We start from the raw sequence: 26,362 nt of genomic DNA, 5'->3' as shown, positions 1-26,362 counted from the left end.
TTAACTGATGTAAAATTAGTACAAACTAAAAACTAGTCTTGTCCTCTCAGAAACACTTTTTGTTTTCCTCTCTTCTCTTTATAATTTTCATGTATATTATATTTACATGCATTGAAAACTGCAACAGATATTTGATACCCATTTCAACAGTAATATGTGTTTTCAAGAATAGGGTCCTTTACATTTACCACATATTTACCACTTTTATTACTCTTTTTCATCTTAGATTTATTTATATAATAATATTTCCTTTTAGCCTGAAGAATGTCAGTTCTTTAAGAGTAAGTGTGCTAGTCACCAATTCTCCCAATTGTCCTTCAAGAATGTTTTTATTTTGCCTCATTCCTGAATGATATTCTCTCAATATAGAATTCTTAGTTGGTAGTTTCTTTCTTTAAAGATGGTATTTTGTCATCTGGTGGTTTCTGATTAGAAATCCATGGGTATTTAAATATTCAGCTTCTTTCAAGGTTTCTCTTTTAATTTTTGGTTATCATCAGTTTGACTATGAGGTTTCTTTTTTATCTTCAGTGATATATTTTTGACATATATGCATATTTAAGGTATATAATGTGATGATAAGTACATATATATTGTAAAATGATACCACAATAAGGTTAAACACCTCCATCCTCTCACATCATTACCTTATTATTGTTGTGATAACATGTAAGCTGTATTCTCTTAATGACTTTCAAATATTTAAGTAGTATTGATAATTATAGTCATAATGCTTTATGTTATTTTCCAAGAACTCATTTATCTTATAGCTAGAAGTTTGTACCCTTTGCCCAAAATTTCCCCTCACACCCCACCCCCTGACAACCACCATTTTACTCTCCTCTCTATGAGTTTTGGTTTTATGGATACCACATATAAATGAGAACATATAGTATTTGTCTTTCTCTGTCTGACAATTTTGCTTTCTTTCTTTCCAATTTGGGTGTCTTCTATATCTTTTTCTTGCCTAATTGTTCTACATGGGACTTTTTTTTTAATTGGGGGAGGGGGATACTGATTAGACAGGAGGACATACTGTCATTAGTTGGGTCTTGTCTATTATCCATTCAGTCACTCTATATCATTTGTATGGAGAATTTATTTCCATTCAAAGTAATTATTTATAGGTGAGGACTTACTAATGCCATCTTATTAGTCATTTTCTGTCAGTTTTGTAGTTCCCTGTTCCTTTCTTTCTCCCTTTTTGTCTTCCTTTGTGATATTATTTTTAGTAGCGGTATAATTTCTTTGTCTTTTGTTTACTACAGGTATTTAGTTTTTGGTTATCATGAAGCTTATGGAAAACATCTTATATTTTAGGTTGATAGTTTAACTTCAATTGCACAGAAAACTACCCTTTTACCTTCTCTCCCCATTTTTTTATGTTTTAATGTCATATTTTTTCAATATTGTGTATGCACTAATAAATTACTGTGCTCTTAGTTATTTCTAATGCTTTTGCCTTTTGAGTTTAATACCAGAGTTAAGTGATTTACACATCACCATTACAATATTATTCTAAATTTAACTGTGTACTTCCCTTTCCAGTGAGTTTTATACTTTTATATCTCTTATGTACTGAAAGCATTCTTGCATTTCAGGTTGAAGAACTTCCTTTAGCCTTTAATGTCCAATAATTCATGTAGGCTCTCTTAACTCTTTTCATTCCTTTTTCTACTCTGATTAGATAATTTTAAATGACTTATCTTTGAGCTGACAGATTCTGCTTGATCAAATCTGCTGTTAATACTCTTTATTGTATTATTCACTTCATTCATTGTGTGCTTTGGCTCCAGAATTTTTGTTTAGTTCTTTTTTAAAAATAATTTCTGTCTTTCTATTAAATTTCTCATTTTGTTCATAAATTTTTATTTTCCCTGACTTTCTTAAGTTGTCTATCTGTGTTCTCTTGTAGCTTGCTGAGCTTCTTTAAAATGATTACCTTGAATTCCTTGGCAATTTGTAGCTCTCCACTTCTTTGGGGGTGACCGTTGGGAAATTGTGATGTTCCTTTGTAGATGTCATGTTTCCTTTTGTTATTTTTGTAGCCTTGTGATTTGTCTGTGCATTTGTTGGAGCAGTTACCTCTTCCAGAGTTTACAGGCTGGTTCTGGTGGGAAAAGGCCTTCACCTGTGGCTGGGTGAGCTGTTTCAGTTCTAGCTCTAGGGTATGCCATATAAATGACATAATCTCCATGTAGCTCTGTCAGCTTAGGTCAGTATTGGTAAAGATGGCATGTGTCTTCACAGGCAAAGCTTATGGGCATCTGCCACTGCCGTGAGTGCTGCTGAGAACTCCTCATCTCTTTTTCTCCTGTGAGGGATGTCTTGTCCAAGGGTATCTCCGTTGGTGCTAGGTTTGGCTTGTAGTTGCCCTCGTGGTGGTGGTGGCACTGCTGTCTGATGCTTGGGCACCCATGGAACAATGACAGACCTGAGACCTGGAGTATGTGTACTTATGGAGCAAGAGCAGCTCCAGGGTCTAGGGCAATGACTTGCCATCAGTAATTCTGTGCCTTAGGTGTGTGCACAGGTGGAACAGCCACAGAGCTGGGGACTGGGACACATGCACTTGCAGAGGACAGTGGCTCTGTGGTCCAGGACAATGAATAGCGTACGGTAGTGGTGTGGTGGTAGCTGCAGCATCTGAGATGCAGGTTCATGTAGAGTCGCTGCAGATTTGGGTCTAGAGCACAGGCACACACAGTGAGGTCACTGTTGGGGTCCGAAACAAAGATGGGTGTGAAGCAGCCAGGGCTCTAGGGTCAAGGGCATGTGTGGAGTTTGGAATGGGGGCTAACAGCCTTGGTCCCAGGGCAGTACAGTTGCAGTTCCTTATGAGGGAGGTACCAGAGCATCTCTCTCCCTCAGGGTCCATGATGGCGATGGCCTCTGGTTACTCCAATCATAGAAGCTGCTGGTGTCCTCTGTGGAGCAGGCTGCTGGGGTCTGTGCCAAAGAACACAACAGGGTCCTCTGCTGTGAAAAGTGCTGGGAGACTGTTGTGATTCTCAGCAGCAGGGATTGCTGGGGCCCTCCACAGAGCAGGGCACTGAACTCCATGATGGCACCTGCTGAGTGGCTGATACTGATAGCCCTGGCCCTTCCTCTTTGTTCCTAGCTGTCTTTATATGTCTTGGCCATGCTAATCTCACCATTGATACTTTCTGTGTGGTTATTCTGGTGTTTTGCTCCACTGCATGGCTGTAGGTTCTTAACTGGACTCTTGAGCACTCCCAGGGCTATTTTCATCTGTGAATAGCTGTCTAATTGTTATCTTTTTGTTGGGGGGAGGGCAAAGGCCAATATTTTCTACTCTTACATTTGCTGTTGTCACTCTCCTTTCTTAGTCTGGATTTTTAAAACTATAAATTTCCCTCAGTGCTATTTTATTGCATCCCATGAGGTTTGGTATATTGTCTTCATCTGCATTCATCTGAAAGTGTTTTTTATATTTTCTTTTGATTTATTCCTTGATCATTAGCTATTTATGATTATGTTGTTTAATGTCCAAATATTTGTGAGTTTCCCAAATACTCTTCTGTTATTTATTTCTGTAATTTCATTACACTGTAGTTAGAAAACATACTTTGTGTTGTTTATCTGCTTTAAAACTTACTGACCTTTGGTTTATGGACAGCATATGGTCTATCCTGGATAATGTTTCATTTGCGCTTAGAAGAATGTATATTATGTTGTTGATACAGTTACCTGTAGGAATCTGCTAGGTGTGCTCACGTTTTCTACTCCCTTGTTGATCTTCTGACTAGTTGTTCCATCTGCTACTGACAGGATTCTTGAAGTTCCAACTGTTATTATTGGTTCTCTTCCTCCTTTCCTTTCTGTCAGTTTTGGTTTATGTACTTTGGATGCTCTTTCATTAGGTCCACATGTATTTATAACTTGTTATATTTCCTGAATGGATTATAGAATCTAAGTTTATAGGTTTTGTAGTCAACATAACTTTTCCCTATATTATGGACTTTAGGCCAGCTTTTTGTTTTTTACTGATTGTGTGTGTGTACAGATAATTAAGTGGGGATTTGAGAGAGGCTCTTTCAGGGACTATAGCCAAACAACTGGTACTTGAAGTTGGAGGTGTCATTTTTAGTTTTCAAAATGGTAAAATCTATAGCTAATTACATCGTATTATTTTTATTTGAAATGCAGGAGAGGAATAGAAACAAAACTCTAAGGATGTTGAGCAAAATATATTCTTTCATTCTATCAACCACATGAAGGTCTAATTAAGTAACAACTCTTATTTTAGGAAGCACAGGAAATTTTGCTTCTTCTATTTTTCAGACTGTTCAGGATCATTAAATAACAGCCTTAATAGAATCTCTGAAACTCCTAAGAGCATTGTTCAATATTTGTCAAAATGATGACACTTTTCAAAGGGCTGGAATCATAATTATTAAAACATTCCTAATAGGGACAACGGTAACGGATCCGTTCTGGGAAACTATTCGTGATCAGATCTTGGGGAAGCCATCTGACGAAATTAAAGAGTGTCACAAGCCAAAGCCAGTCCTTGTTCACACTGGAGAGGTAAACCATTTTTGTCATCATGAAATTAGTATGCTGCTTTTTTAAATTTATGAATTGTTGGATGTGAATGGCAGATCTCTATTGGCATGGGAGGTCTTATTCAGATATTCCTACATCAAAATATTTATCAAAAGTATAGATGCTATGAGTCTAAAAATAACTGGTATGATTATTAAATATTTTAACTTGGAATTTTTGTTTGTGTGCTTCCTTTTTTAAATCTTTTTTTAAAGATTTTTATTTTATTTATTTTTAGAGTGGGAAGGGAGGGAGAAAGAGAGAGAGAGAAACATCAATGTGCAGTTGCTGGGGGTCATGGCCTGCAACCCAGGCATGTACCCTGACTGGGAATTGAACCTGCGACACTTTGGTTCACAGCCCGCGCTCAATCCACTGAGCTACGCCAGCCAGGGCTTAAATCTTTTTAAATTTTTTTAACATTTTTTATTCAATTAACTTTGAATTTTTGATAAAAAACTGAAACAGTTGGAACACTGAAAAAGGAAGAATAAAAATAACGTTTGTTTTATTTAAAATTCACTTATGTTATCTCCAGGACAGAAATTCACACAGAATTCTCTGCAGAGAAAAACATTTCAGTGTATATAAAAAGGAATGTGTTCATATCTCAACTTTCTCACAGATCAAACAATGTTATTAACTAAAGCAATATTCTTTCAGTACTCCTTTGGAACATGGATTTTCATGTCCCAAGTATCAAAATGTGATGCCAGTGCTTATGATATGAACTGCTGATGTAGAAAATAATTTTTAAAGAGGTTTTTTTTCTCCTCTAATATTCAATGAAAAATTCTTCAGTAAGAAGAAAGAGGAAAGGAAAGGAATAGAGAGGGAGATTCTACACTAATTTGGAAAGGGATAGATTCTCTTGGAGAAAACTTGGAAGGTAAGGCGAGACTAGGTAACTAACAACTTAAAGTGCTATTAGAGTAGAAAGAGAAATTAGCAAGTTGAGCTATTTCAAACAATGGAATGAGTCATTCCATTGTGAGGACAGTCACCACGGTACTCTGGGAGAATCCTTGGTCATGTCACACATTGTGGTTTCACAGTGACAAATCCACCAAAACTTCACCGATGAGAAAATGAGTCCAGGTTAATGGGGCATTGACATTCAACATTCACATGTTCTGATTAGATAGAATATTGAGTGTCACATCATGAATTAGAAACAGAATCTGTGATAGTAGGATAAGACACCAAAAAAAGCTGGAAACATTTTTATCTTCACTAAAGAAACTTCTGTGATCATCACAGATCTCTTGACCACAGCAGTCATAATATTCCTAACGCAGTGTTCATGTTTTGGGTTCTTAGCTGTCAAAACCTCACCCCTGGCACCCAGATATTGTTGATGTTCAGATTATTACTCTTGGGTCCTTGGCCATAACTGCCATCCCTGGGGAGTTTACGTAAGTTCTTATTTTTTATTTTGCAGTTAAAAATGTAATTATTGGGTGTGTATTTCTGTTGGAATCCCTTATCATGGGCAAATGATTCTGACTCCTTTGTAGTTCACTGTACTGTATTTGCCAACATTAACAAATATTCCCACCCTCTTTGTGGGACCCCTGAAGAATACACCTTTCTATGCTTGTTACTAGTGTGTAACTTGAAGCAAACATAAAAACTTGAAAGCTTAGCATTTCTAATTAAAATGATGTGGTGAATTATGATATCAGTAGAAAGACTTGAAATAATATTAAGTACAGATTTTGAAAACAATCAGTTTAGGTTTTAGAAGCATGAAAGAATGTTTAAAATCAAATGTTTAAAGACTTTGGTCAGTCTTTCCTATCTTAGTAAAAAGCAATTTCATAGCTTTTCTGTTGCTCAGGCCCTAAATCTTGGAGTTATTCCTGAATTCTCTCTTTTTCAGTTTCTACCACTTTCTATCCTTCAGCAAATCCTGTGTGTTCTACCTAACACTTTCTGTTACTTCCCCAATGCCCCATACCCCTCTAGTCTAAACCAGCATTATTTCTCCCTATCTCACCTTCTTGCTTCCTCCCTTACTTCTCTATGGTGTTTTATCAATACCATAGCTGGAGGAATCCCTTTAAAACACAAGTTAAGCTGGGTCCTGCTCAAAACCCTCTACTGGCTTCCCATCTCACTCCAGTAAATCCTCAAACCCTTATAGTATCCTACAGGGCCCTCTGGTCTGATTTCATATGACTCTCCCTCTCCCCTTCCTTCCTTTAGCCACTTGGGCTTCACTGCAGTCCCCAGACTCACCAAACATGCTCCTGTCTTAATGGTTCCTTCTGCCTGAAACACTTAGTCTCCAGTAATCCCTTGGCCAACTCTTTTATTCCTTCAGTTCTCCACTCAGATCTCTAATGGAGATGCCAGTTCTGCTTATACTATGTGACATCGTCTTCACACAGGGCCGCTTCCACCACCACCCTGGCTTCCACCACCACCACATCGCTACAGTGTCAGTGTCAGCAGCACCACCTCCACCACCACCACCACCACAGCGACCACCACCATTCCCTTTCATCCTTTACCCTACCTTATGTTCCTCATAGGACTTATTGTCATCTCACTGTTTCATTTGCTTATTGGCCATCTTCCCTCCCTAGAATGTTAGCTTCATACTGCTGAAGTGGGCCTGGTATGCAGTAGGTGCTCAGAGTTTTATGAAGGATTAAATTAATGAATGTAAGTTCTTTGAAGGCAGGGAGAGTACACTCTCTACTTGCCTTAGCTCTTATTGACGTAGAATGTAACATATATTTTGTTGAATCAATGAATGGAAAATGATCATGATCCTTTGCCAGTGATACTCATTGATTCCTTTTCCCTCCTTCAAGTTATCTGTTTTCATTTTAGAATTTGTTTTGAAGATATGACAGTCAGGAAAAAAAGCTCAACTTTAGCTTGCTTTGCCTTTGAGTTCCCACACACTCTACAATTGTGTGATAAGTACACAGTTGTGTGGGTAACTTTTAGGCTTCTACTACAAGCCACTCTGTGTACTTTGCATTCATTTGAAATAAGAAAACACTTAGATAATTCTGTTCCCTTTACTCAGGACCATGTCTGGGCGAAGATTTCGGGAGGCAATTAAAGCAGTAAGTTAAAAATCAAATAACATCTATGCATTTATATTTGGTGAAGAGAAAAGAATTTCCTGTCCATATGATGTTACCTTTTAAATTAATCTGTACTAGAATGACTAGAGTTTTATACTTCTTGAAAGCAATGGCTAGAGGTAAATGTGAAATATTGATGGTATAAGAACAAATTCAAAAATATAAAGAAGGGAACTATAGTCAGGTTAAAAATATTTTATTGGTATTTATATATTGATAATTAAAAAATTAATAATGGTTTTATGATTTAAGTAGTAAATAATCCCTTTGTACCTTAGTATATTATGGGTTTATATAAATAAAATCTAACACATGCTGAGGATTATGCATTTTATCTATAATTATGATTTTCTTTATATTCAGGAAGTATTATAAATGGTTCTAAAATGACATAATCAACACATATCTTATTACCTTGGACTTGGAAATAACCATTGTCTTCAGTTAGTAACCTCCCATTATGCTTTTTAGGAAATTGATAAAATATCTTTATTTTAGTAAAGGAAGATTCTACATCTGTCAATGTAATCATTAAGATGTTCACAGAGCCATTGACTTGTCCAGCTGTAGTGCAGAGTTACGGCTGTCCCTTTTATCCAGGGCCCTGGATCGGTCTGCATTCCCAGGCCATTGTGATCATTAGGGAGACTATTGTTAAGTGAGACATCTTACACTAACGATGCATATCTGTGATTGTATGTTAAGTATAACTGGGATGATAATACACTTGAAGATGAAGAGTAATTTTACTGGGCTCTGCCTCTCCCTCTCTCAGGAGTTTGCAACTTATGGGATGCAGAATATGACTGTGGTTATTTCGGGTCTAAGCAATGTATACACACATTACATTACCACCTATGAAGAATACCAGGTAAAGTACAACTTTTTTATCATTTAGGTGAAATATACCCTGGCTGAGACTATTGTATCAAATGCAAATTTTCTTTCTAGCCTTAATCACATTTTTGAGAGATAATTTTGTGTTAGAACGAATAAGAGAAGGATAAACTAGAGGTTGTATTTGTAGTTCCAGGTTTACCATTTTCAAGTTCAGATTAGAAATCTAGTCTCACTGACTTTCACTTTTCCTGAAATAATTTTTTTTGTCAGGAGCACTAGGTTGTGGCATACAGTATTCCTAACTCTATCCAGGATGTTTCTGCAGAACCTGGGAAAACTCCCACTGAGAGCTGCTACTTATTGAATGCACTAGCTAAACACCTTGCAAATGTGATCTTAATTAATCCTCACAATAAACCCTGGAGCAGGGTATTTATTATTATATTCATGGTATAGATTAAGAAACAGAGTCTCAGAGATTTAGTGGAGGCTGCTGGCTAGTAGTGTTTCTTTGTTTACAAATAGCACAGAGAGTAGACCAACTACTTTTTAACAATAGTAGTTAACATGGGAGAGTTCAGAGTCACACAATTAATGCTTTCTAATGTGTCTGCATCTATACCCAGGCATGTAATCTACCCCGTGGTAAATGTCCAGTGATCCCCGCAGTGGAACCTGCTCTGTGCCCTCTGTTGACTTTGTCACAGGTCTCTCTGCTTTCTAGGATTTTGTTGAATTGAGGTAGACTTGGATGGGAATAATTTTTCATTTATTCATTTTTAATTTATCTGTAGCTATTTATTATTTATCATTTCCTCCAGTTATGGATGTAGATAACAAATGACAATATTAGTAGATCTCTGACTTCATCACTAATAGGAACCACAGATATTTTTCATGCAGAATTATTTAAGATCTGAAAATATCTTTTACTCTCATCACTATTTTAAAATCAAGTAGTTATTAAACCTGCCACTAGATCTTGTTATTCAATAAAGAAGTACAAATAGTACTCTGTCATAAAATTGGTTTATTGTTGTTTGATTCATGTATTTTAATTTGATCAGCCTTCTTTGTCAATGCATGCATTATATTTTATGTATTTAGAAATATTAATCTGAGAGGGGTTCATAGGCCTCAACAGATAACCAGAGATGTTCATGGCCCAAATAAGTTTAGGAACCCCTACATCCTTATCTCCTGGTTCAGGGACATGCTCCTGCAAGTATTAATATTAGTTAATTTACTCATTCACCCATTCCACAGATATGTGTTGGGGATGTACAGTACTAGCCAATATCTGGGCATGACAGTGAATAAGAACCTGCCTCCCCATTCACTGGAACGTATGCTGTTGTGAAAGGGATGCACAAGGTGGTATGAAAAAAAGAAAAAGAGCACCAGTGTAGACTAAGTGTTTGAGCGTGGGGACTGGCAGATTCTTTGGAGGATGTAACATCTGTCTGAGTTCTTAAGATTGAGTAAGGGCTAATTAGGCAAATACATGTTTGGGAAGGTGTTTCATACTGAGGGAGCTACATACACCAAGGTCCAGAGGGGCAGACTTAGTACAAGTAAGAGTTCATAATTAGTTGAGTTTCGTGGAATAAGCACAATGAAGGTTATGAGATGGGCTAGAGTGAAAGGCAGGGGTTAGTCGGAGATTTTTACGCTGTGCTACAGAGCTTTGACTCAATAAAGAAGGTTTTGGGAAACCCGCAGAATTCAAAGAAAGGAATTCTCTGATTAAATCTGTGATTTAGAAAGCTCACTAGGATGGCAGTACAGAAAATGAATTAGAAGGGCAAGCGTGGAGACGGAACTGATTAACAAGATGTAGTTATGACTGTGGTGAGAGGTAAGGGTGTGATCAAGGTAAAAGCAGCAGAGAGAGCAAAATGAAAGGATTCAAGAGATTTTAAGGAATGTTGACTTGCAGACTCATAGGACACAGGATGAGGGGGCGAGAGGAACCTTATGACTGCCAGCTGACCCTGGTGTGGGAGACTGGAAGGATGGCATTCACTGAGATGAAGAATGTTGCAGGGAAAGCTAGTGTATTTGGAGCAATGAGTTCCATATTAGATTTGATGAATTTCAGGTTCCTGTGAAACAGCTGAGGGCTTGGAGCTTGGGTAAACAGAATGTGTTGGGTTCTATTTTATAGCTCTCTGATGGGTGAAATGTTTTTTCCTCTAGATTGTACTCTCAGCACCCAATTTATTCAGGAGTTACTATGAATCATTTTTCTTCACTTTTTTCTCCTAGTGTATCCTTGGGGGAAGTGTTTACATTACAAGTACTTAAAACTCACAGACATAAACTCAGAAGCTAGTAGATTAAATGGACTGCTTTCGGATTAAATGGGCTGACAGTCCAAATGGCATCAGCTAGGAGAACCCACTGACTTTAATAAGTAGTTGATGGGAGCCATGCACTTTAGCTGGGAATTGAAAATGCCCCTTCCCTTTGTCATAATTAATCTTGAATTATGCCAGTTTGAACTATGTGAGATATCCAAGCACTACTCCTCTCCTAAGGTGGGACACCTCTGTAAATGCATTGAGATATGCAGACTGGTGTACAACATGACCCTGTCTTTCCTGCAGGTTCAGCGGTATGAGGCGGCATCCACAATTTATGGACCACACACTCTGTCTGCTTACATCCAGCTCTTCAGAGTCCTTGCTAAGGCCATTGCTACGGTAATCAAAAACTGTGTGCATGTGCGTCTCAGGGGTAGGGGATACAGAGGGAAGCAAAGAAGAACCTTAGCTGTGAGTATACAGTTTTTAAAAAAACCTTTATATTTAAAAAAATGATATATATATATATATATATATATGGCTATGAGGCATTCCTAAGAAATGAAACAGTAATTTTAGATTCAGTAAATGCCTTTTGGTTGTGACAGCTTTTTTCATATGCATTATATTATCCTCACAATCATGTGAAGTATGGAAGACATCACTTTTTCCCTATTTTTCAGATGAGCAAATAGGCTCAGAGATGACAAGTGATCGGGCTTATTGTAATTAGAAACAGGAGGTGAACAAGCACTCTCTAATCCTGGTTAGCTTCTCTCCAGTCACTTCAAGAGCTGAGTGGGTCATCAATTCTGAAATGCCCATTTTTCCTGTTATTACATCTCTGAAATAGAAATGCATCTTCCAATCAGAGGAGTCTTACAATTATAACTGGTGGCATGATTTTACTTTCTTGGTGGTTCAAAAATAATAATAGTTGTTATAGTTCAATATAGTTCAATAGAATCTTAGATTTGATGAAGTTCAACAGTACGTGTGAATGCACATCCATATTATATCTACCTAAGATACTCACACTTAAGCAACTTGACCTAAAGGAACTCCACTTGTGGAAATCTTTCCTTTGAAAACAGTTATTTATGAGGCTGTACTCTGTTGTCAGATTATTAGTCAACAAGCAGGATAAAGAGTTAAAATCATAAACAGACCATTGTGTAATACCAGGCAAGCCCCAACAAGGCTGTGAAACAGTTACAACATAGCAAAGATAATAAATGCCTTTCAAAGAAAGAGCTTGGAGATGTTAAACAGAAACAAAGGACGTTACTGTTTCTATAGGTCAAACAGTTGAAGACTGGCAATGTCATATGCCTCTACCTAATTAGGTGCTTATTGTGTGTTCGAAGTTTCAATACAAGGTATTAGGATATAGTTTAATTGTTTCATCATAATGTTTTTAATTTTAGGTTTGACACTTTTTTCAAAGAACTATTTTATTTTTCCTCATAGAAGCTGTAACTACTTGTAGAATATTCAAATTATACAGGAAAAGTATAAACTTTCTTTGTAGGCATAGGTCTATAGCTCTTCCCACAGAAATAGATTTCTCAAGTTTTATAGTGATATTTAAGAATAAAAGTATGAGTCATTTTGTGGAAACTCATTTCACAGAATTTCATGGTTATGTATCTAAGACTAGCTACATGATCTTAAAAAAACTACTGAGTATCTCTGAGCCTATATTCTCATTTGTAAAATGGAAATGATAACTGGTTACATCCTATTGTAAAGATTAACTATATAAAGTAATTATGAAAGTACATTAAATACCTATAAAGGGCTATTTAAATTTGAGGTTTTTGCATTAGATTTAGCATTTTGATGACATTATGGAAGGTGGCAAATTTTGTGGAAAACACAAATTATAACAGTCAGGATACAGACAGACCTTAACCTTTAAATTAAAAAGATATTTATTATATTATTTAATCAGCACAGAGGAGAATTTAGGGAAAAACCTTGGTACTGATTCTAGATAAAAGAGGCTCAACACTTTTTTAAAAATTAGAAGAATGATTATGGTGTCATGTTACAAAGGCTTATCATGTTATCAAAGGCTTTTCAGAGTCACACAGGTAGAAATTGGTTGGCCTAGAATCTGAAGCTGTGTAGCTTGCTTCCATGCTTACACTCCCATCACTGAACTACACTGCTTGGGGGAGTGAAAGTGTTGCTATGAGCAAAACTTTCTTCTAGTGACAAAAGTTTAAATTATGCGCATGTAGGCTCACATTTTAGCAAACCTCCCCTCACATTTTGTCAAAGTAGATAGGTCTTGGAGGCAGAGAAGGAGGGATGGATGGATTCCTTTAATGAAGGTTTTTCTGGGAATTGGGATCTTGGAAAAGTGTCTTTGCCTCTACAATGTGCCCTCCTTAAGTGAATGTTCTCTGTTTTAGGACACAGTAGCCAATCTGAGCAGAGGTCCAGAGCCTCCATTTTTCAAACAACTGATAATTCCATTAATTCCTAATATTGCGGACAAAGCACCAATAGGCAAGAATTTTGGGGATGTTCTGCAGCCATTGAATCCAAAGTACAGAGTGGTAAGATTCACAAAGAGATCTTGGAATATTTCAGAGAAGCCTGTGTTTGTGGATGAACAGGCAGGCAGGGGTGGGGTGGGGGGTTTGGGAATGGGGGCAGGAGGGGAGAGATGTTGTCAACGGCAGCATCTGCCTCTGATGATGCCACAGATCATCAGCTGTTAGCAACAATAATTTTGGTAATCATTCTTATCTCTGCAGAGGCTCTGCAAATGTGATAATGGGGAAGTAATTATTTTCCAGGTGGTAATGATGTAAAACTGAATGTCTAAAATCCAAATTATTCCTTTGCTTCTTAAATGGATGGTCATGGAATCATTCATTAGAACTCAGAAAAGTTGTCTTTTAAATCAAGGACAGGAAAGGCACATAGAAATGAATCACGATTTATACCACTATTATTTTATATTAACTATCCTCTGACCTACATACAATGTCCTTCAAGTGTGCTAAATTATGTATTAGCTTTAATAGATTTTTGGGGGGGGGAGTTGGAGTCCTTAAACATTTCTACATATAATATGGTGTTATCTGTGAATAAAAACAGGTCTAGTGATTGCTTTTTGGATTCCTTTTTTTGGATACCTTTAGTTTTTCCCCTCTTATTGCACTGGCTAGAATTTTCAAAAACAATGTTGAATAGAAGCTGTAACACTGGCCATCCTTGTCTTGTTTCTAATCCTTGGAGGAAAAGTGCTCAGTCATTAAGTGTGACTTTTGTTCTTTAGGATTCTTTCTATTTCCTTCTCTTGCTGATTTGTTGAGAGTTTTTGCGAGAAGTGGGTATTGGATTTTTTTTTTTTTGGATGCTTTTCTCTAACTACTGAGATGATCATGAGGTTTTTTGTTTTGCGTTCCATTAATATGGTATATTGCATTAGTTGACTTTCAGATATTAAATAAGCATTCATTAGGAATGGTATATAATCATTTTTATGTGTTGTTGAATTTGGTTTGGTAATGTTTTGCTAAAACTTTTGTGCTCGTCCCCATGAGGGATACTTGCTGACTCTTTTCATATGTTGTCTTTGTCGGGGTCACTCTGGTCTCAAGGAATGAGTGAGGAAGTGTTCCCTCCTGATTTTCTGCACACGTGTGCAGAAGATTGGTATAATTTCTTCTTTAAATATCTGATGAGATTTATCACCAAAGCCATATGAACCTGGGCTTCCCTATATGACAAAATTTTAAATTACTAATTCATTTCCTTTAGCTGGTTTAGGCCTATTCAGATTTTCTGTTGTGTTTAGATATCTGTTTTTTTCTAAGAATTTGGGTGCAGAGGCCAGATATATATATATAGTATCTTATTTTCTCAGATCTATAATATGCATCTTAACTAATTACAACCTACTTCAATATAACAATTTAATTCCAAAAAACATAAAAAGATTTGTCCAATATATCTCTTTTCCCTTTCCCATCTTTGTGATATTATCACATGTATTATGATGTGGACCCTGGCTTGTGGGGTCCATGTAATTATGGATGAAAATAAGACATTCACATGGATTACCAAATCTGGTAGAGGAAAAGGGACAGCATGGCTTTTCTCTCAAGGGGAGCAAAAGCCTTGGCCCTTGCTCCAATGAGCTTTTATTGTCTTACTGGGCACATTACAAGAAGGTCCTGATTAACTATGCACAGGCTCCCTTTAGGTGGTTACTTGATACAGAAAACAAAGGAGAGGATGTTGGTAATCACATCACAGAAGAGGAATATTTGCAAATGAAAAGGCAAAAGTAGTTGGACCTGTTACACTCATCCTTGGAAGGTTTAGCATGGATTTTAGGAAGTTGCTTTGCAGTAAATGTCCTCAATTCAGGGTGAGGGAGTTTTAGCAAAAAGCAAGACTCATAGCGGCCTAGGTACACTGCAGGCCTGATTCCCCATGGGAAAGCCTATCCGTGGGCGTGGGTCCTATACATCTCCCAGTGGGAGCTGGGCCCATGCCACGTAGAGCGGCCTCCCACAGTATTATATTTATATGAAAATGAAATAATACAGCATTTTAATTTTTGTTTTATACAATCTATGCCTATGGAAAATTACCTCCATACAATACTGATTTACCCACATATTGACCAGTTCTAGTGCTGTTTATTTCTTTTAAGAATTTGAATTACCCTGGCTGGTGTGTCTCAGTGGATTGAGTGCCAGCCTGTGAACCAAAGGATCACTTGTTCGATTCCCAGTGAAGGCATATGCCTGTGTTGCAGCCAGGTCCCCACAAGGGGGCACACGAGAAACAATCACACATTGATGTTTCTCTTCCTCTCTTTCTCCTTCCTTTCTCCTCTCTCTAAAAAGAAATAAAATCTTTTTAAAAAAAGAATTTGAATTAATATGTAGCATCATTACCTTTCAGCCTGGAGGACTTCCTTTAGTATTATTTTTTATGACAGTTTGCCAGCAAGAAATTCTTTCAACTTTTGTTTATCTGGAATGTCTTTATTTTTTTCTTTATCTTTGACGAATAGTTAGATTGCTTTCTTGGTTGAGAATATTTTTTCTTTTATCACTTTGAATATGTTATCCTATTGTTTTCTGTCCATCACTCTCTAATGAGAGGTCAGTTGTTAATCTTATAGTATTCCTCCCTGTAGGTAATGAATCATTTTTCTTTTGCTGCTTTCAAGATACTTTTTCCTTCTGCCACAAGTTTGCTACAATGTATCTAAATGTGAAATACTTTGTGTGTATCCTACTTGGGATTTGTACAGTTCCTTGGATCTGTAAGGTAATGTTTGTCAAATTTGGGAAGTTTTCGGTCATTATGTCTTCAAAAATTTTTGTCCTTTTATCTCTTTTCTGTATTTCTAGGGCTTCTATTTCATGAATTTTGGTTTTGTTGATGTTGTTCCATATGTTTCTGAGGCTCTGCTAATTTTTCTCTAATCTTATCTTCTCTCTATTCTTCAGATAGGACACTTTATATTGATGCATTCTAGTTCAACTGCCCTTTCCTCTGTCATCTCACATTTGATATTAAGCCCATGTAGTGATTTTTCATTTCATTGTTGTGATTTTCAACTCCAAAATTTCCAATTGCTTTTTTTAATTACTTCTCTTCATTGAGGTTCTTTATTTGTTAAGTCATTATCATCCCACTTTCCTTTAATTCTCTAAACATGATTTATATTAGTTCTTAGAACACTTTATAACAGCTGTTTTAAAGACTTTGACTGCTAACACAAGATGTGGGTCACAGAGAGGCAGTTTTAGTTTCTGCTTTTTTTCGCTTAGTGTGGCTGCTAATTTCTTGTGTGTACATATCATAACATTTTGTTGAATACTGGACATTTTTTGATACATTGTGGCAACTCTAGCTTTACCTCTCAATTACAGAATTATTTATTTTTTTTGCTTGCTCATTTAAAACTTGACTAAGTTAGTAAAGTCTGTCTCTCTTGCAATGTGTGACTGCTATTATCTGCTCAGTTCTTTTTTTTTTATTCTTTGTTGTATTTTTAAGTCTGGCTCTCATGGAGTTGACCCTGTGATTATATCACTTAATGTTCAGCCAGATGTTGGTTTGAGTTTGTGCTTAGACACCTCTGGGAATAAGAATTTCAATCTCTGTTGATAGATTTACGTCAGCTGGTGTGTATATTTAAACTTCAGACTATTTTCCAGTTTTCCACAGCTTTTAATTTCCACTGGGCTCTCTTATGTTTCCTCTGTTATCTCCACAAAGGCTCCGTTGGACAGGGATGTGTGGGTGGTTTTGGGCCCAGTCTGGTCTTTTGTGTGAATGCTAATAGCCTCCGATCAATCCAGGATAGGAGGAGAGCTTATCAAGAACACTGGTTATTTTACTTCCCCCAGACACTCTTAAATCCCTGACTAGTCCACCAGTTTGGCCATTAACCCTCAGCGTTTGTTCCAAATCAAGTGAGTGCCTTTCGGCTGCAGAGGAAAGCTGCTGATTTCATGGCCTTCCCCACTCTGGTTGAATTATAGTGCCAGGAGGATGGGGGCAACCCTGTTAAGAATACCAAAGACTTGTGCTCTTTTTCCCTTAAGTTTAGTAGTTTTAAGGAATAAGTATTTTTCAGTTTTTGGTTGATATCAGAAGTGCCAAGATGGTTAGTTTTGATGGTTCTGTCCACATATGTGGTTGCTTTTTGGGGGAGAGGACATACTGACCTCCATTCGGTCATGGCAGAAATGCCTATACCCCTTCCTTTTTTTTACTGTTGTTCAAGTACAGTTGTCTCCATTTTCCCACCACCACTTCCCCCGCCCCACCCACCCCCACCTCCCACCCTCCATCCTTCCCCCCTTTGGCTTTGTCCATGGGTTCTTTATACATGTTTCTTGAAGACCCTTTCCCTTATTTCCCTCATTATCTCCCTTCCTTTTGAATTGGCATTTTGGATTTGTAGTGGGGTTGTTTTTCATAGTTAAGGTGAATGAGTAAACAGGGAATTGTGAATGTAAAAAAATATCCAGGAGAAGAATACTTTTAGGATTAGGATAATCTGGCTAACCAGGTACCAGAAATAATGTTTAGTTTTTAAATAAACCATAATACTGGCTGAAGAGCCAATTGCTCTTATAAATGATACATGGATTTTTTCAGGAGATTCTAATTGATTGTTGTTGGCACATTTTGCTAACTGTTGGTAAAATTGGCTAATTTGGTAATATCACTGTTGAGAATGAGTCAAAGGAGATAAAATGAATTTATGACAGTAATCCAGAGTCAACAGCAAAGTCCATGGTTGAGCAGCACATTGTCTCTGTTCAGAGGGTCAACACTGATTCTGAATCTGTGGAAAGTTTTTATTTAAAAAGTGTTTTTAATGTGAGCTAGGTCTTAGAGGGTGAGTAGGAGTACTCACCAGCTCTGGGGTGTACAGATGGGAGAGAGCTTAACACATTGCATGCGGGAAACATATTTATACGTTTTCTGTTGACTGGTAGTAGAGTGTGCGATAAAAACTACCCGCAAACAATGTGTTAAGGTGGAAGAGTGGGTGGAAACTTATCTGTAAAGAGTCTTGTGTACCATGGTAAGCAATGGGAACACATTTATTTGTTTGCTATGTTAAAAATACCTTTATGGATGTATAAGGTAAGGTAAATGCACACCCTGTCACTCCATCTTGTATCTTATATGTGTAAGTCATCCATGGAAAGTTTCGACTGCTCTTATTTAATTTAGTCCACCTCCTACATGTGTGTGGGAGGGAGGTACAAGAAAATGTCAAAGGCTGAAGAAGACACTTTAATGTGCTGTCATAAATATAAACTGTAGCTCTGCATCTTCATTGATACCTGAGTCCACCAGGGGAAAATTCATTGGCAAAAATTTTGAAGCAATTTGCTGGCCAAAGATACCTGTATCCATTGTTGGGAGGGTATTATATCTAATATTCACAGAAGATAATCACTTGATTAAATAGAATAAAATATATACAGGTACCCCAAATCCTAGAATATTTCATAAATAATGGCCCAAAGCTATGCACAGCAAAAACACTTTTATTAGAACTCATAAAATAAATTTTTGTTTTCAGGGAGATGTTGCTGAAGTTACATTTGTAGGCGCTAACCCAAAGAATTCAGCAGAAAACCGGGTAAGAATCAATGATTCTTTTTACAAATTTAAATGCACCTTTTAGCCTTTCATTCATTTGAATATTGCTTTAGAGATTAACAACAGGAAGACAAAATGTCCCAACATGCTTTACATCTTTTTTCATCAAATTTTGTAGGTGTGAGAAAATTTTCAGTGGGAACAGTTAATGTGGAATTGAGCCTGGTAAAAAGCACACAGGAAACCTTTAACTGTCTTTACTTAGGACCACATATAACACAATGTATGGGGAACTGCCTTGTCTGTTGAGATGTAAATTTGAGTAAAATCCCATTTATGTATTCCAATTTAGAAATTCCACTAAATTTAGAAAAATAATCCAAGGGTGAAGAATGAAGTGTTCCTTTGCTTCCTCCTTACTTCCTCTTTGGTTCCTCTCCTCATGCTCCACTGCCCAGCCCTGCCTCTACTCTGGTGGAGTGACCATGGAATCCTGCGTGGGGTGTGCTCCAGGCTGGGAGCCCGGACCCATGCGCTTTACTTTGTCTTGCACTCTGAGTTTCCCTGTTCTTTGCTACTGGCCATACTAGTTATTTATTAATTTTGAAAAATGACAGGTGTAATATAAGAACAGATAATATAGGAGTGCTTAAGATAGAATGTGAAAGGCCCCTCTATTCATAAACCTTTTTAGAGGTAATCACTGTTAATAGTTTGTTATGTATCATTTTATATTTTTGTTTAATTACATATGTATGATAAAGTATATATACAGATAGATATTCTATGTATATATCTTTGTATATATAATATCTATGAATAAAATGAAGTGATTTTACTCCTCTGCAGCTCTCTTAGAATGTTCTTATAAGTACACAAGCAGTAAACAGACATATTCTAGTCATAAAAATTCAAAGAATAAAGAAATATAGAGGAAGAAGGGTATATGAAAGTGATTTCAAGGTCAGATTTGTTTTTACCGTGGCTGAGGATATGTTCACTCTGTTGATAAGCCATACTTTCTTGGGTCCATTGTCACACCCCAAAATAGCTCTTTTCTAAAGGAACCTTTCCATTTGTGTTCATTAAAATATTATTATTGCTGTTGATAACAATTGCAGCAATATGACATTGTCAAAAGGGCATTGGGGAAAAATGTTCTGATGCTTGGATAATTAACACCTGTTTGAAATAACTTCTCTAGGTGTTCAAGCCGTGCCAGAATATTTACATGCTCATCACATTACTTTTCTGAGGATAGCCAAGTGTTGTAGTAAAACTGTAGGTTTAGCTGCTATTTGATTTCCTTAGGGTGAAGAAATATTAATACTATCATCATTATTGCCACAAAGAAGCAAAAGAAAAAAATTCTTAAAATGCTATAGTGAGAGTAAAATTAATCTCTAAGAAGCTTCTGGGACTGGGCACAAAACAATTTCTCATACCCTTTATTAATAACAATTATCATATCCTCACCACTATCGAATGATCACTATTCGCAGGTATTACTCTAAAGTACTTTATATACATCACCACATGAGTTGAATATAATGTTTTCTACCATCCAATGAGTTACATTTTATCATCCCAATTTTATTTAGGCCTGGAAAGGTTAAGTAACTTGCATTAACTAATTGCGTATCTGGAGGTGATTAAGGCTGGGAGGCGGGGGAAGGATAGTCGTATGATTCAGAGGTGCAGTGGCCTAGACTTGGTCTCTGGTCTGTACTCCAGACTCAGGAACAAAGGCCCACTCTGTTTTCTACCCCATCCAACACTCCCCAATATTCCTCTGCCCTAAATGGCCAGAAGTAGTTCTCTTTACAAGTCACTGTGGTTATGAAAATTTCCTTATTGAATATAATACATCAGTTGAATAACTAGAAAAATATTTGAAACAATCTTTTGTCACAGATGCAATTAAGTGATCCATTCATAAAAGTTTATTTGAATACCTGTAAATGGCAGGTATAATGTGCTGCGAAGAACAAAGGTGTGAATTAGACATAAGCCATGCCCTTAAGGGCCACAATATAAAGATTTTTTTGGAAAAAAAGGAGATTGATAGCTGTATATCTTTTGATTTGTTATATTATTCAAATATGTGCTTTATTTGAAGCCAAATTCTTGGTCTAAAACAATTTATTATAGCAATTTTCCAATGGGAAAATAAAACTTGCTTATGATGAGCTTTCTAGAAATGCATGATGAAATATAGGAATTTCTTTTAGCACCCCAGGACAAAGAGGATTTATACATTCTTTTCAATTTTTTCACTGGGGGAGGTATATTTACTAATAATGCATATACCTGGAGATAGAAAGATGAGGAGGCTTTCCCATTTTCTCTCCTAAACTGTGAGGTGACTACAGAAACTCTTGGAACATAGATCAATATACATGCTGTGAAAAGGTTTGACTTATGCCTTTTTTAAACATCAAAGTTTATTTTGTCTCTTCTCTGCCCTAATTTCCAAAATTTGCTATCAGCTCTGAAATTATGCATTATTCAATTTTCTTAAAAAAGTCATGGATTTTAATACACTGAATAGACTAACATCATGAAAATATTGCATAGAATATTAAGAGGAACACCTAAGAGTTTGGATGAAATGTTGACACATTTTTACTCGAGGTACTGGAAGGTTAACACGAAGTCAGCAAGGGGTGTCTTGACAGACACATTGCTTCTGTGACCATTAAGTGTCTGATCAGGTGTATTAATTGCATTTCAGACCCATCAGACTTTCCTCACTGTGGAGAAATATGAGAATTCTTCAATGGGATGGCAGGTGGTACATAATGATGCCTCCTGGGAGACTCGGTGAGCATGTCTATTGAATATTTTGTCTTTTGAGCCTTGAAAACAGCTTGTTAGTGATGTAGGGAAGACAAATGGGAAGACTGGCTCAGTACATGATATTAACGATGTCAAGTTCCCAGCTGTCTGGCCATATTTGGTTGATTTATTAGACTTCAATTCTATTTTTCTATAAAACTGTGATGTATGCTTTTGTAAGATTAGGTGCTAAGGAGGTTATGGCTTCCATTCTTATAAACATCTGTTAATTTTTTCCCGTGGTCAAAGACATTACTCCTAAAAGCTGTCTAGCCTTCTTGCAAATTGGTTGAAATGGGTGCTGGGTGAAGGCAATGAGATATCTCTGTAGAGCCTGACATTCCTTCTGAAAAAATAACGAGTCTATACCCAACATGTGTCATGTGTTTGGATGTGGTCAATGATTCTTCACTCAAATGATGAAAACACAAGAGCCTGAGTGTTGCAGTCTTACTGACTCAAGAAGGAAATATGCTCATGGAGTTTCTTCCCAGGGCCCTACTGCCGTAGCTTTTGTAACCACATATAGTGCCTGAGCTGAGTAGATATTGTGAAGATTTAAAAGTGTGTCTAAAATAAGAAAATGTTTCTGTTCCTTAGTTTACAAATTTTGCCACAGGACACTGGCATGGAAGTGGGAAAAAATCAGGCAATTGGTTTCTAATTCAGATAACCTTAAACAAAGTGATTATTTGTGTGTTGGTTTGGCTCACGTGGTTGACCGAAAATAGAGATTTGACTGAGTTGTGGCCCGTTTGATAGACATACATAAGTATGGGCATGCTTTCTCCTCTGATCTTAAAGACTCCTGGGTCTAGGTGATTTAGAAACAAGTAATAAATACATATTTATTGTTAGCATAAGGTTATACAGAGAGTAAAGAGGGGTGACTTATTTTCAAAAGCCCAAATCAGAACAGCAGTCAACACTGAGATTACATATACCTCTCTGCCTTGCTCAGCAGCAGCATTGCCATCACTGTTTGTTGAGAGCACAGGACTCATTGCCGAGAAACACAGAATGTCAAGTACATCCATACCTCAGGGGATTTACTCTCTACTTAACTGAGGCTATTAGTCTGTTGGCCCACACTATTTCCCTGTATCCTGAAGAGTATCTGAACACTGTGTCATGGTCTATAAGGACCAATGTGTCCGACTCCATCTGTTTCTATCATCTCAGCCATACTCCCACAGTTTACCATTCCCCAATTCCACTGACCTGCATCCTGTTCCTTGGCTGTACCAAGTTTACTCCCACTTCAGATACTTTGCACTCTCTGTCTCCCCTGCTTAGAATGTTCTTCCTCTAAACATCTGTGGGTTCAGTTTAAATGATATCTCCTTAGAAATACTTCTGCCCCTACTTTCTTCATGTCACATATCATTTTAAAAATCATTTGTGGTTTATTTGCTTATTGCCTTTCTTCTATCACCGAGAAACACAGAAACTGTGGACCATGTCTGTCTTGCTCCACGAAACTTAAGACCATATTTATCTTGCTCATTAGTGTATCCTCAGAATAGAGGCTAGCACATATGCTCATGAAATATATATTTTAACAAATGAATCTAGATGTGAAAAGAAGTGTCAGTTGAAGCACAAGATGACAAGAGCTAAAAGGATGGTATAGGAGTTCTAAAGCAAGAGACATCTGTGTTATGAATATCATCAGGTAAGATTTCCTGGGATGGACTGAGTTTAGGTAGTTAGAAAGGTGGATCAAACAAAGGTATTTCTACAAATGGCTATTCCTTGAAAGTCTTCTTCTAGGTTCTAGAATCTAGAAACTAAGTATTTATGTCTGGTTTGTTCATTGCTATACTCTGAATATCTAGACTAGTGCCTTGCTTATGGTAGGTACTCCTTGAATGTTCATGTAATGAGTAATCATATTTTTTCTAACCACACATTTTGTAAGAGTAAAATCTGGTTTGTTTTTTTTGTTTCCTACCAACAGTTTCTATTGGCACAAGGGATTACTGGGTCATAGCAATGCAACGATACAATGGCATATTCCAGACACTGCCCAGCCTGGAATCTACAGAATAAGATACTTTGGACACATTCGGAAGCAGGAGTTTCTCAAGCCCGCTGTCATACTTTCATTTGAAAGCACTTCCTCTGCTTTTGAAGTTGCAACTACTTAGTGAAAAGTTGTCACAGCATTTAAAGGATAGCATTTGCTCTGTATAAATTACATATCTGATTTCATATGAGTGTAAGCCAGTATGATGACTGTATAGTTTCCCCAGTTTGAAGTTTACTGCTAATGGGACACAGGTGTGTTGTGGGTGTGTGCATGTGTGTGTGGGTGTGTGCATGTGTGTGATGGGTGTGTGTTCCATTTACCTTGCTCTAGTAGTTTTGTACCTCATGGTCTACAGCATGATTTCCCTTGGGAACTTGTGACTGTTTAAAGCAATAGTTCCCCCAACATAAAACCTCGGAAATGTTAGTAAGAGTGGTTGAAGATGTGTGAACAAACTTTAGACTATTTATTTATAGAATTATTGAATGTTAGCACTGGAAAAGTTTAAAGAGATCATTTAGTTTGGGCCTTCATTTTACAGTTGGGAAAATGAAATTTTATAAATTTAAGATTAGCATGAAGCTATTGGACATTTCCCCCAGCCACATTAAAAAATATCATATGAACAATGACGATAAATATATAAGCCCAGTTAGAGAAAGTAGCATGAAAATTAGCATGCCAGTTTTTCTATATTGAGCATAGCCACTCAAAGCAGTCACTCTGTGGCTCATATGCCCAATCCAGGTTTGTTGTTGATGCTCAGATCATTTCTGGAATTGCCTTCGAGCCCACTGACGGAAAGTGAGATGTGATATTTTGATCATGTCTTGTGTTTCCCCAAGTGCCCTTATCCCACTAAATTGTGTCTCTTAGTCCCAAGACTTCTTCTCAGTGAATTTGACTACTTTCACTAATCAAATTTACCACAAATCGTTGCTATTAGTGTAGATCTTAAAAAAGTGATATTGACTTGGAAGGGAGTCCTCAAAGGGGAGGCTCTAAATTCACTTTATTTGTTCTTTAATCGCTCACGCACTCACTCATGGACCCATTCAGTAATAAAATATTAAGGCTTATGCTCATACTCAGCATTGTACAAATGTATGGTACAGTGATAGTGAGCTCAGTTAGTGAGATCATATTTGGGATGTATGTGTAAGTGTCAAAGGTGACTGGTTTTTTTGAAGGAGAAAATAATCAATTCAATACACAAATTCTGGGTAGGCATTTAAAAATCAGTGATCTTCAAGTCACTTCTCATATATCTTCTGTGTTGGGTACTCTAATCTTGGAGGAAGAGACTCCAGACAATTTGGAAAAAGCTATTTTGAAGTTATTTTGGGGCATTAAGACATACTCAACCTAATGTCCCAAAGAATGAGATATGACAATATGATATTGATTGCCTGGCAGTATTAATTGCATTTAAAGTTATCCAAGTTAACTAGGAGCTCGCAGCCTGTAAAATAAACTTCCAAAAACCAAGTCGTGCTTTTGAATGTGTGTAAAACATTCAGCAATTTAGGGAAGAATCAACCTTTATTTCAAAAGCAAACTTTAAAGTTTGAAATAGTAATGGTATTGTAATGATAATATTAACATCCATGTATGTAAGATTTGAACACGCAATGATATGAACCTAGAACACTTTTTGATGAGTCAGCACTCTGCATTACAGGTACCACAGTGATTTGCTGGAGCATGAAAGGACACCATAAAGAGGCTGATCTGATCTGTCAATGTCAAAACACAGATTCAATCTGTGTCTGTGGCTCTTTGGAGCCAAACCATGTGGAAAAATCCCCTGAACCTGATGGAGAATGTGGAAACTGAGGGAGGGGTTAGATAGGAGGAAGAATTCTTTTGGAGATTTTGATTCTGGTGTCAAAGTGTCTGTGTTTTACTTGTTGTACTCCATTCACTCTAGTTTTAAGGATGCTGTGACTTCTTTGAAAAGTACTGTATGATCCCTCTATATTTTTCAATGAGTACTATATAAATTGTCAATATTGAACAGAATGTTTAATAAAATAATTACCCTTGGGAAAGTATTTTCTAATGGAAGGTGATGAAGAAAATTAACACTTTTTTTTTCTTTTTAAGAGGTGGAACAAATGGTGATGGATCTCCTGTAAATTAGGTTGGAAAGCAATAGAAATGACCGGTGTAAGTAACCCACCCAGACATCAGGGAACCACTTCATTAGTTCCTTCCTGCCCTCCAAAGAGTTACTGCTGGCAAAATACATATGGTTGACACTTTTTACAACTAGGGCAACTGAGAGTTTCCTGGGCAGGCAGTTAATTGTAAACTTGTTTTATAAACCAATTCTAAACAAAGAGGCTAAGAATGAATGTACTTGTGAATATCTTTTTCCCATTTGCTCTCTTTTTTTTTTAAGATTTTATTCATTTATTTTTAGAGAGGGAGGGGAGGGAGAAAGAGAGACAGGGAGCAACATCAATGTGCGGTTGCTGGGGGCCATGGCCTGCAACCCAGGCATTTGCCCTGACTGGGAATCAAACCTGCGATGCTTTGGTTCACAGCCCATGCTCAAT

General features: G+C 37.0%; 1 protein-coding gene across 3 annotated transcripts in view; it reads left to right on the top strand.

The window, feature by feature from the left end:
• The window catches only part of ASAH2 (N-acylsphingosine amidohydrolase 2), a 95,597-nt gene extending 69,742 nt beyond the window's left edge, over positions 1–25,855 (top strand). For all 3 annotated transcript variants that reach the window (XM_036026945.1, XM_028512975.2, XM_036026946.1), the window contains exons 13-21: positions 4,436–4,551; positions 5,890–5,984; positions 7,613–7,652; positions 8,449–8,544; positions 11,123–11,218; positions 13,240–13,386; positions 18,912–18,971; positions 21,666–21,754; positions 23,730–25,855. In XM_036026945.1, coding sequence (XP_035882838.1) covers positions 4,436–4,551; positions 5,890–5,984; positions 7,613–7,652; positions 8,449–8,544; positions 11,123–11,218; positions 13,240–13,386; positions 18,912–18,971; positions 21,666–21,754; positions 23,730–23,919 — 929 coding nt within the window. In that variant the 3' untranslated portion in view covers positions 23,920–25,855. The remainder of the gene's footprint in view (positions 1–4,435; positions 4,552–5,889; positions 5,985–7,612; positions 7,653–8,448; positions 8,545–11,122; positions 11,219–13,239; positions 13,387–18,911; positions 18,972–21,665; positions 21,755–23,729) is intronic.
• Positions 25,856–26,362: the final 507 nt, after the last annotated feature.

The sequence above is a fragment of the Phyllostomus discolor genome, chromosome 5 (assembly GCF_004126475.2).
Source record: "Phyllostomus discolor isolate MPI-MPIP mPhyDis1 chromosome 5, mPhyDis1.pri.v3, whole genome shotgun sequence".
Classification (NCBI taxonomy): Eukaryota; Metazoa; Chordata; class Mammalia; order Chiroptera; family Phyllostomidae; genus Phyllostomus; species Phyllostomus discolor.
The sequence above is the reverse complement of the archived record's forward strand: the minus strand, read 5'-3'. Positions and strand labels throughout refer to the sequence as shown.